Below are 12,440 nucleotides of genomic sequence, written 5' to 3'. Positions count from 1 at the left end.
AACAGAGGTGAAGAACACTTATTGATTCATATTGCAGGACAAGAATTCCACATTCAATTCTTCAGACCATTAGACACAGAGCAGACAGTCGTTTCCCCAAAGCTTTTCAGCAATCTTTGATTAAGTAAAACATCTCAGATATCCAGTGCGAGTCTCTAATGAAGATTATCAACCAACCAACCCTTTAAACAATACAGAGGGTCGGTATAAATAGGGAAAATTATCCAAAAATTAATCTATTACAGCCGACCTAAACAGGTCTGAAAGAAAATGATTACTTTAACCTAATCTTATCCAGAAATAAATGCATGAAAATATCTTTGAGCTGCGCTGAGGGTAGCTGTATCAAACTGAGTTAATGTCTGTCCTGGGTGGCTCGGTGCAGTCCTCCTGTAATAACTGTGATTTGTCTTTTATCTCCACCTCTAACTTGGTTTTGCTGCTGTTTGCTGGCATTAATGTGCACTAATCCCGACCAGATAGGATTTTAAATGGCCTTAATTGCTTTGCTGACTTTTGATGAAGGTTTTTAATTTTCACCTACTTTGATGTTGCTGAACTGATGCTCTTTGCCGCTTCATCTTTCCTCTGATACTCTTTGGCGCTAAACCTGGCCTCTTTAATGTCTTCTGAGTGGTTTAGACTGTCCCATCGGTCTTTCATGGAAGCTGTTCGGCCCTCTGTTGCTTTAAAAACTATGTTTGCCCCTTTCTGAATGCTTCGCGAAGAAAATCGGGTCATTCTGCGCCTTTCGGGCTTGCTGGGGGCCGCGCGGTGAGGGGCTTTCCATTTTGGCCTATTTCCCGTAGCCATGCATGATTAGGCGCTAATCGCGCATGAAAAACTGCCTCAGATTCTGATTCCGGGCTTCCTAGGCTGCGATTTGTGCCTTTCGCACTTTTTGACGATGACGTCAGCAGTGGGTCCCAGTACGGCGGTGACGTGGCAGGATGACGTCAGCAGTACGGCCAGGTGACGTGGCGGTACGACGGAGGAGGTGACTTGGTGGTACGGCGGCAACTACGTGGCAAGGACACGGTGGCAGGAGGCTGGCACGGGATGGTGATGCGGCAGGGTGACGTCATGCTGATGCAGGAAGGGGGAGAGAGCGGTATCCGGTTTCGGGCGCACCGCCTATCCGCGTAGGTGGTTTCGGCAGAGGGGGCTCCGCCACAGCCGGGAGGGTGACGCGTGGCGGGAGTACGACGGCAAAACCGCCGATCTCCCGGGCGTTAACCCTCGGCGGCTTTGCTGGGGAAAGGACCCGCCCACCATTGATCTGTGGCGCGCCAGATCTAACGGTTGGCGGCAAAGATGAGGTGGCGAAGGATTAGGGACGGGGCCCGCGGCGCGATTTGAATGATTTATTAAACGGAGGGGGTTTTAAACATTAGAAATGTGGGTTTATGGGTTATAACAGATTTTTAAAGGCATCAGAAGGGGTCCGAAAGCCTAGAAAGATGGATTTATGCAGTTTGAGAAGGGTTTTAAGGCAAAACAAGGGGTTTATGCCTTGGGAGGGTGAAAATAAGTCAAATAAGATGGTTTTTATACACATGAAAGGAATTTTATGCTGTGTGATGGAGTAATATGCATGAAGAGATAGTTTGAGGGTGGAGATGAGGGTTCTTGCTGAGTTTCAGATAAACTTAGCAATTCCCAATGAACTTATGGTTATGTTTCAACCAGGGGGAGGGGATAAGTATATAGGGGAGCTATTAACATAATTTTAGTAGGGGAAGGGGAACACAGATAGGGATTTACATAATAGAGTCAGTAGTTAATATGGAAATGACAAGAAAGCGCTAAGTATGTGGATCTTAGGCTATCAAAGGGGAAAAAGTGACTCATAGAGGAAGAATGGAAATCTTTGAGTGAAGGAGATCTTCACCAGGCAAATGATATGGAAAATGATGAAACTAAGAGGAATGAAGCAGATCTTGACCTATTCAGGGAAATTAGTGAGTGATTTGGGGGAAGAGGAGGAAGGGGAGGTTAGAGATGTCCAGTCTGAGCTCCTCCAAATGAAAACTGCCTTGTACCTGTGATCTGAAGTACAATATCACTTTAAAACACAAAATTGATCACATATCAACATTCTGCAACCTCAAAAACTACCTACCCAGCCTACTTACCTAGCATTTTTTCTTCTTTTTGGTTTGGGTGCACTTAGACTTGCAGACCCTGCTTTACAATTCTTCTTTTGACTGCCCTGCTATCTAAATCTACACTTATTTCTGCCAAGGGCCCAGATTAAGCAGTTGGGCTCCTTTGATTCTCTACCTATCTACAAATCTGCCAAGATTAAACTGTTTGGACAGATATCAATTCTCTACATTCTAAAACAAGAAATTGAAACCTAAGGAAGCCAAGATTAAGCTATTTGGACTTCCCTTTTACAAAACATTCTTCAAAAATGGTTAAGTCATCAAAATTGGAATACAGCTGTGGTATTTAGACTGGCACATTTTCATGGCCTCTTCTTTGGCCTCTCTAAGAAATATGGAGCATTGCAGTATGCAAAGTATGACATATTTGGCATGTAAAACTGTCAATCATGAAATATGAACACCTGTTGCAACAGGAGGCTAACAGGAGGTATTCATAATGGTACTTGGTCATTCTCAATCTGAAGAATTTCTCATAAGAAGAGTCAGATTGGTAACCTATAGCATCATATCAACCAACATTGTCACATAGCAAGGCCTTGACTAACAAATCTATCTCTCCACGAGATCTGAGCACATTGCTGGCGAGACCAATGATGTATAGACACCCGATCATTGTCTCTCTCGGAACATACCCCACCCGGGTTCTCAGGGTGTGTTCCACCAGGACTATTCTTATCTTGGATCCCAGTCCTCAAAGAATATCAGTCCTTAACAACTACTCTTATCTTGGATGCCCTAATACATCCTCAAAGAGAATCAGATGGCAGATGTTTACCCAATCCCCCATTTTGTCTTCCTAAGTGAAGACAAGAATGATGTGTTTATCTCTCCCTCTTCATTAGGGAGGACATATCTATTCCAATAAAGGAATGTACTCATTCCTACAGAAGGAATGTACCTAAGCTCCCTCTTGGCTTAGGAATTTCCAAATTTCTTCCAAGTAAGAAACTTGTTTCCAGGTTCCCTCTTAATTAGGGATCTACAACAACTCCTCAAGTCGAGATGATGGGACAACCAACTGGTTGAAGAACTCCTCACGATGTCATGAATTTGTTTTCGTCATTTAGGAGTCTTCATATTTTAGGACTTCTTAGGGCACAAATCATCCATCACTTTCATCCATGAGTCAGCCATGTCATCATCGGAAAGTGATCCATCAGTCCATATCTGGCCTTCCTTCATGCCATGCTGCTATCTTCATGCCATGTTTACTCAAGGATCTTTCATCCTATTACATGTGCATCGATGGTGGAAGATATCCATAGATCTTCCCTTGGCAGCCCTGCATAAACCCATCCAGATATTAAAAAATAAAGGAATGAACATCAAAATCAACATGTCATCTTCTTGTTTGCATCAGCATCCTTCATACATATCGACACATCTCCCAAAGATATATATTGTCAAGGGTCTCTTTTCTTTTTCAGACTCCATTAGAGTCTTCATATCTTCCATGGAGATATCCTAGTCAAATCTTCTTGGTCTTTTGGATGTTGATTTCCTTTACCATGGTTGCATATTCCATGATCTCTTCCTTCCTTTCTTTGCACATTACATTCCTAGGAACTTCCAATCAGAATTCCTCAATTGTAGTCAACCACCTCATACTTCATATGAGGACATATTATATTGATTTCATCTAGTGAATGTGTGACCCATGCATTCCTGCATTCCTTTGAGGGAGGAGATTCTTTCTTTTGATCATTCTCTCAAGATAGAGCATTGGTTCATGATACCTACAACCATATAACAAGACTTTCACAATATCAAATGTAAGCATACCTCATTTTTCCTTTGGGTCATCTAGACTTCCTGCAACAACTTTCTTGATTGAAAGAGCTTCAATCCTTTGATCTGCTTCACTTTTATGTCATCATACCATCATCCCATGAATTCCGCAAGTTTGGAATTCTTGATGAAACACTTACTTCTCCTTATGATTGGTGAACCTTTCAATAAAGATTCCATCAGAGAATCTTGAGGATCTAAAGTATCCTCATCAACAAATGTTTTCTTTTGACAAATGTATGATGAACCTTGTACTAGATGGCCTTGCCACTTATGTTCCCAATGAGATTCCCAAGAGCTATATCCTTTACTTCCATAGATTCTAACCATCTTTCATGCTTCTCTATGATGATGTCCCGAGCTCTTGCTTTCAATGCTTCTATGATGCCTTGATGCATTCCATTTAGTGAATTGTGATAGCCATATCTTACAACAGAAGACTTAGGAATTTGAGAAGAACTTAGGTGAGGAAGACTATCTCAGTAATAAAGATCTCTTACTTCCTCTTTCTTGGACTTCTTTTCAACTTCCTCTACTTCTTTGACGATATGGGCTTCTTCTCTTCCTCTTTTGTTGTCCTTCTTGACCTCAGGACAATCTCTTTTACAGTGCCCATATTCCTGACACCCATAGCATTAAATCTTAGACATGTCCTTTTTCTTTTTCCAAATTCAGACTTTCCAAATTTTCCTTTTCTTCTTGTCATTGCAGCATAAGCTTGATTTTGCTCACCTGCTCCCACATCAGATTTGGCCTTTAGTCTAGATTCTTCAATCTTGCATAGTGACCATAGATCCTGGAATGGAGTAGCTTCTTTCTTCCCATAAATACTTGAAGTAAAGTTACCCCACTCCTTCGGTAGTGCATTTAATACAACTGTAGTCATTTCACTATCATACATGACTTCTCCCAGATCTTGTAGTTGATCTTGGATCTCAGATATCCTCATAAAGTATCAGGACATTCCATCTTCACCTTAATGGGATGACTTCTCCAACAGTGCTTACGAAATATAACTCTACCAGTTTGTCATAGATTTCTTTTGAAGTTTTGAGTTTAGATACATATGGGATGAGGGGATCCTTGATGGATTCTATGAGAATCCTTTGAGCCCTAACTTCCCCTTTCATATACTTGGCAAGAGCTTGAGCATCTTCCTCTCTTGGTTTAGTGATAGAACCTTTGACATGTTCCATAACCTCATTTTCAATGAGATTCAGATTTGTCCTTTTCTTCCATGCAAGATAGTTTGAAGCCCCAACGAATTTGTTGCTTTCCTTGCAAAAAGACATTTTGACAGATATAGTTACTTGATAGAATGTTCCTTCTTCTTGCTACTTCCTTGATGTTGATGATGATATAGAGGATAGAAAACTTCCTTTTGATGAAGATAGTTTTCTTCAATAATGATCCTTGATCCCACAGAGAGGGAGATCCCTTGGATCTTTTAATGATGATGATGTCTTCAATGGTAGGGATCTTGCTTGAGAGAGATCGCCTTAGAGTCTTGATGACAACGCCTTTAGCTTCCTTTGGATGAATAGACTTCAAAACATTTCAACTTGATTTGTAGATCCTTTCAACTTGAGTAGATGTAGGGCTTTGGCCTTTTCCTTCTTGATGATGATCCCAATACTTCTTTGTAGACTTCTTTGATCTAGGGTTATGATGCTTCAAGATGATCTTTGCTTTGATGCCTTCCTTGAGATTTGATCCTTGAGTGTCCCTTTATAAGATGCCCTTCCTTGACTTAGTCACCTTAGCTTTGATACCATGTTGAGAAATCTAGGGCATAGTAATTATGTGATTTCTCTTCTATTAGTAACTGCTTGTGAGTGCTTTTTACTTCTTTAGATTAGGATCTTCTTTTACTTAGGTTATTAGTGTTCTTCTTCATCAAACAACTACCAATGCATAAACCATAAAGAGACAAGAGACACAAAATATAGGCTATTAGCCAGGGCCAAAACCTCTCACTCTTTGAGAGGAAAACCCGAACAAATTCTTCTTCTTATAGAGATTCCAATTGACGAATACCAAGACCAAGACCCTTGACCTATTTGCCTCTCCAAGACCAAGACACAAAGCTCCTTTGTCAACGATAGTCCACCTTCTGCTCCTTCCTCCTTCTCGACTTCTTCTTCAACCTTGGCTTGCTTTAGACTTTCAGCCTTCTTCCACTTCAGCTCCCTAGGAGGACTGCACCACTGCTGCAACAGACTTCAGCCTTCACTGCTGCAATAGACTTCTCTTCTCGGCCTTTACTGCTTCCATAGACTTTCACCTTTCCTCAGCCTTCACTGCTGCAATATACTTTCACCTTTCCTTGGCCTTCACTGCTGCAATATACAGGTCTGCAATTTCATGTGTGTGGAGGTAAGATGGCCCACAAAACAGTCCCAAATCAACACAAACTTCCTCGCTGCTCTTTCTTCCTTCCTCGCTGGTAACTCAGCTCCCTTGATGACCCTCGCACTTCAGACTGTGATCTGCGAAAATCTGCCTCTGAAATGATGCCGAGCACTCCTATTTATAGTTGTTGCCCAAGGTAATTAGCCGACCTGACATGTAGGTGAGCCGACGTGACTGTTGGAGGAGACAATTAATTCCACTTTGAAGCCGACTTGAGGTTAATGCTTGTGCTTGGTCTTGGAGGGCTACTTGACATATTCATTGACTCATATACAAATATAATATGCCCAAGAAGGGTCCTTCATACATGACATTGACTCAATTTGACTTTATGACCAATCCTAAGGACTCACAATGGGAGTCAAACTAAAAATAAAATTCCTTGCTCATGAAACCCATGAGACAAGCATTACAATAATAATTTATTTTTCTTCTTTTCATCAATTACATAAAATCACAATTACACGTCATTATGAAGACCGAACCTAGTTATATTTTTCAACAGGGCTCTATCCCAAGTGTTGCTGTGTCCTCTAGCCTTTGCATTGCAAAGCATCCCTTTCACAAGGCCTGCTAGTTTGTGCAGCAACACGGTGCTAGAGGAGTGAAGAAGACAAAGTGCTTTTGTAATGCAAGCTTCGAAAATCTGCTCAAAAACTTTTGTGATGCAAGTGGAATCAAGGGTGGACTTGGTGGTGTTGATGCTAGCTTTTATTGTCGAGCCTTTGGAGCAGCTAGGAGAAGCTTGGTGTGATGCCTTGCTAGGCCATGATTGCTAGATAGGGTTTGTTGTTGATAGTGGATGCCTTAGCTAGAGTTTGGATGCAATTGGAGTGTCCTAGCTGGTGAAGAGCAGATAGGACATGTTCTAAAGGCTTGTGATGAGCAAATGGCATGTACTAAAATCTTCATTATGTTGTAATGTGTAAGTGTACCTTTCCAATCCAAATATTGTGCATTGCAGATCTGAAAATCAGGGCTGTTTGTATGCTTATTTATCACGAACAGTTAACAGATTTGTTAAGTGATTTGACAAGGTAAGAAGGAACTAAGGAGGGAGATTTAGGGTGTAATAAGTCAGCTGTTATAAAGTATTTTCCAGATCTGATTTGTCAAGGAGGTTGAGCCCTTAGGGCTGCGAATCTTCTCTCATTGAAGTACATTGTTTTGGTGTTCATCTTCTTGTGCGACTTTATGTATTTGGTTGGACACAAGTGAAAGATATGCTGCTGTAATTTATATTCCATATTTGGCCATAAGGATCAAAGGTCACAAGAAATAGATCCAAGAAACCTCAAGTAAATGAGGTGAAATTTCTGAATTTGTCTTGTGCATGGGCTCATGAAACTTCCACATGGTATCAATGCTGACTGGACTAAGATTGTCTTCCTGCTGATTTGAAGGCTGGATATTTCAGTTGTTGAATCTGATAAAGGTTATTGGATGGCTAAACTCTGGTGTGCTTGAGATGAGGAATTGCACCTTTGAAGGGTTTGATGGGTTGAATGCCTAGTTTCTCTTGTGATGAAAGTATGCTTTCACCATGATAGGTGGAAGATCTACTTCATTGATGGCTAGTTGTTGAAAATAGTAGCGAGTAAGGTCTTCTTTGACTTGTGCCTTAGTCACGAAGACCACAATCAGTCCTTTAGCATGCACAAGGTCCTATACGTTAGGACGAGTTCCTAAAAATTAGGATGAGTTCATGAAGCAGTTTAACTCATGCGAATAGTTGGAGGCTCAGTTGTTTATCTCCTAGTGCAAGTTAGAAGTCTCAACGGTTATTTGTGTCTAGGACGAGTTGCATGAGTCAGTTTGACTCAGTTAACAAGAATTGCATTGCAATTTTGTTTTTGAAACTAAAGAAACGGCCCTTCAGAGTCACTGTAAGAGTCTCAGGTTTATATTAGTTTATCTTTTTGCTCCTGTTCAATTTTCTTTAAAGCCTGTATAGTGAACACTCGTTGTTAATATAGGAATGATAATATTTTTGATAACAAACAAATGGGATAACATATGAAGTATGAATTCCTGAGAAAACCTTATAAGAGTAGACGAGGCAACTCAATGCTTTTATTTGTTTCCTCAATCCCTAGTGAAGAGAGTATTTTTTTGCCTCTTTGTGCATCAAAGTAGTTAACAAGGACAAGGAAAATGTAAATTTCCAGTCAAGATTTAATAATTAAAACCCAGACATAATTATGGTTATTGAAATCAATTTATCAATTAGTTTCCACTTTCAGAATATTGGGCACATGTAAAACAGCCGTATCTACAAAGTAAGGATTGATATCATCATCATTTTGTCTGAGGAGATTTTTCATTTTTGGCTGGGAAATCCAATCATCAAACCAAATTTGGTGCTGTTCAAAATTTAGAGATTAATGAAGATTCCCAGTTCCAAGTATTAGGCAGAGCCTGTAGCAAGTTTACCGCCATTTTTTCTTTTTAAATTATTTGAGCTTCGAAGACATATCAGGTTTTGCCAGTGATGTTACAGTTCAGAGGCTTTTTTAAAATAAAAATGCTATTACCCAATTCCTAATGTTACATAGGACATTATCTTCTATTATCATCATTAGAACTGGTCGAAGAGGATAGTTTTAATGATAAATGTATTACAGATATCCAGTCTAAATTCAGATTTCCATCATTCAAAAATTGAATTATGGACCTCTTTATTTCTTAAGCTGTCAGTAATATCTAAACTCTAACGAATGAAACCTACTTTCAGTGCTAGAGTTGTTTGTCTACAGGACGTTTATGTTATTAATTGAACTAAATGCACACTCATTAATTGCTTTATATTTTCTGATATGCTTGGGCTTGCCGGTTTTTTATTTGCTCATAAAGTGACAAGCTGTTTGAAACAGGATCCAGTTACAGGCAGTGCTCATTGTACATTAGGTCCTTACTGGGCTGACAAACTTCAAAAGGACACCTTGGAAGCTTATCAAGTGAGTTGAAAATTTACAATCCTGTTCACACTGTTTGTTTGGCACTTTTATTAGTTCTTTGTAGGTAGAAAAGTAATGAACAGCTGTTGAAGAAAATGCTAGAATTAGAGGAATTCTGTCTTCTTGTTTTTTATCTCACAAAAAGTTTTGTACTCTTTTTTCCAAGGAAGAAAGATGCAATGCTCATCGACTTTGCATGTCTCCTTGCATGCATTGAAACCATTTATCGTTTGTGCAATATCTTTAATCTGTCTCAATACGGTTATTTGAAAAAATCAGTGATGTTAAAATGCAATTCTGGGTGATCTTGAAACAGGCTTCAGAACGTGGAGGCAGAATTAGTGTGATAGTTGATAAAGTTGGAGGGCGTGTAAATTTACAGGCTAGTGCAGTGCTTGTCATGGTGGGAACACTCCTGAATAGCCACATAGTTTCTTCTTGACCTGGACAGTTTTACATACTTCCATCTGGAGCATGTTTTTATCGATCTTGACTACGAAACTCGTATTGTTGAACTGTGACCTTGGCTATGCAACTATGTTGTTGATTATTCTCTTTCTTACGTTGATAATAAAGTAAAACTGGTTCCTCGAGTGGACTTCACCTTGACATCAATTTATTCTAGATTTTTTAATGCGAAGCTAGATGGAATGTTTTGTGTTCATTAAATCAGTACCATTTCCAATGAAAATTATCAGTAATTTTTATGGTAAATACAGTTGGAAGTTGATTAATGGATTGCAAAAATCCTTTTTTATCGAATTGTATGGGTTAACCTTTGATCAGCTCAATGCCCAAAATACTGTATGGTTTAAAGTTGCAAATTGAACCATACAAATTTTCAGTGTTGTCTCTCTGAATGGTATGTTGTTGGCATATCAATGATTTTGTGGTTGGCTTAGCTTATAGTTTATTTTAGCTACACTCAACAGTTATCTTACTAAACTTTGATATTTTTATATGCAAATGAATCTTGGTTTATTAAACTTCAAATCAGATTCCAATATTATATAAAGGTAAAGAAATGCTTCGTTACTTTCTTTAGAGCTAGAAATGGTTAATCTTTGCAAGGCACATGTAAGTCTGCACTTTTCCTATCACAAATGCCAATGGCTAATTTTAGATTATAACCAACTCTATTGATTAGTTGAAGTTCTTATTGGAACCTGTATAAATGGGGATTTTGGGTAAGATATAAAAGAGGAAGGGGATGGATAGAGTAATCCAGTCTTCTTTCTGCAGCATTATAATATTCTTCTTTGTTCTAAGAAATCTGTGTTGATGTTTTGGGTAGCATTGGGAGTATTCTCATGTACGGAGCAAGTGGCCTAAGTGATGGGGCTTTGCACCCATAGATCCATGGTATTCTGATGACCCATGGTATAGCCCATGGTATTTCACCCTTTGGAAAAGTATAAGTACAAGGGTGAGTTATTCATTCTTGTAGTTGGCAAGAAAGCATCTTGTGAAGGAGAATGCCAAGTAGGCTTCAGACCTGAGGAGGGCCCAAAGGGCTTGTGGAAGGTGGCAAAATGAACAAGAGTGGCATCTTGTGGAGCAGGCCAAGTAGGCCTCAGATCTGGAGCAGCAAAGGGTGTTATGTATGAAGGCTGAGTAGGCTTTAGGCAGGTCAAGTAAGGCTGCCGAATATGCTGTAGCTGTGACAGCAAAAGGGAGAGGTTGAGTAGGCTAAAAGAAGGCTGAGAGGGATTGAAAGGAGGGGTCATAACCCTTGTGGAAGACTGCAGCAGAGAAGGGCTGACTTTGCCCTTGTTTGGACAGCAGAGAAGGGCTAAGTTACAGCAGCATTTGGAGTCTGGACAGCTTGGAGGGCTGAGTTTGCCCTTGACTTCCAGTGATTGGACAGCTACAGGAGCAGCCAACAGTGAGCAGACTGTGGCATGGAGATCGAGGAGGGTTTCAATAGTAAAGACAAGGGTTTTTCTGTGTAAGTTTTCCCTTGTATTTGACATTTTACTGAGCATTGTAAAAGGGCCATTTTCCCTTGTACGGGAGCCCTAGATTCTTGTTGAAGAACTAATGAGAATTTTGTATTTGGGGATGAATTGTTTTGTGCATGATCTATTAACTAGTTTTAAAAGTTTGCACTGTGTAAAAGTTAGACAAATTAGCGTGTTCCAGTTTATTAGCTAAGTAAAGGTAGGTGGAAGCTGTTACCAGATCTTGTGTGTGTGTGTGTGTGTGTGCATTCGCACTGAGTATAGTGCTCAAATATAACATGGTGTTTGAGCATGGTCTCTGAGATTTGCACAGGTGAAAACTTTGAGAGGGAGCTGAAGGAACTGTTGTAGGCAGCAACAGTGTTTTGAAGAACCAGCTGAGAGAGTTGGCTAAGTATAGTAGACTGCTTGTATGGGCTGTGAAGACTAGGATCAATAGGCCTAGAGAGACATGGAATATATCATTCACACGAGGAGTTGTGGACAATTGCAGTCTGGAGAAATTAATGAGAGATTCATTATGATGTAGGTGGGAAGGTCTTGTGAAGAGATCCAAGTTTGGAGGGGTCGAGTAAGGGCTGGATCTATTCTTGTGATAGGACATGGGCTGAGATAGCCATTGGATATACACGTGAGAAACTTGGAGTGAAGGTCTAGTAGAGACCTTGAGGGCCGAGAAGGCCTGCAATTTGGAGTCAGAGGGAGTCAGATTTCAAACGGTGCCATGTAGGTGGGAGATAGTAGTCTTTCAAGAGTTATGGTACAAGATGGCCATGCAGATGTGAGGAATTAGTCTTCCAAGATTGTATCATGGTACAAGATGGTCATTTTGGATGCTCAGGAACAACTGGCTTCTAGGAGCAGGATGTCTTTGAAGAAGGGTCCCAGTCATACTGCAGGAATTGCTTCTGTGTTGTATCAAGGCTGCTTGGAAGCAAGAGCGAGAGTGGCAACAATGATTTTCAGAAGCTTCTGAGTCGGAAGTGCTTTTTATATAATATATATTTTTCTATATTTTGATGCATATATGTCAACAAAAACATGTAGAGTGATGAATTAGTTATAAAAAACATAAAACCATGGATTAAACCATATAACATCAATCATCTAGTAGTTATAATCTTCATCAATCACAGGTCCACACCATCTCG

At 40.0% G+C, this 12,440-nt stretch overlaps 1 protein-coding gene across 1 annotated transcript in view; it reads left to right on the top strand.

The window, feature by feature from the left end:
• The window catches only part of LOC149168866 (uncharacterized), a 54,944-nt gene extending 44,982 nt beyond the window's left edge, over positions 1 to 9,962 (top strand). Inside the window, exons 5-6 of the mRNA XM_089428455.1 lie at positions 9,245 to 9,328; positions 9,645 to 9,962. Of these exons, the coding sequence (XP_089284581.1) occupies positions 9,245 to 9,328; positions 9,645 to 9,770 (210 nt within the window). The 3' untranslated portion in view covers positions 9,771 to 9,962. The remainder of the gene's footprint in view (positions 1 to 9,244; positions 9,329 to 9,644) is intronic.
• Positions 9,963 to 12,440: the final 2,478 nt, after the last annotated feature.

This window comes from Pinus tabuliformis, chromosome 4_2 (genome assembly GCF_031772625.1).
Source record: "Pinus tabuliformis cultivar Carrire ecotype Pingquan chromosome 4_2, CPIR1, whole genome shotgun sequence".
Taxonomy (NCBI): domain Eukaryota; kingdom Viridiplantae; phylum Streptophyta; class Pinopsida; order Pinales; family Pinaceae; genus Pinus; species Pinus tabuliformis.
This window is presented reverse-complemented; position numbering and strand designations above follow the sequence as displayed.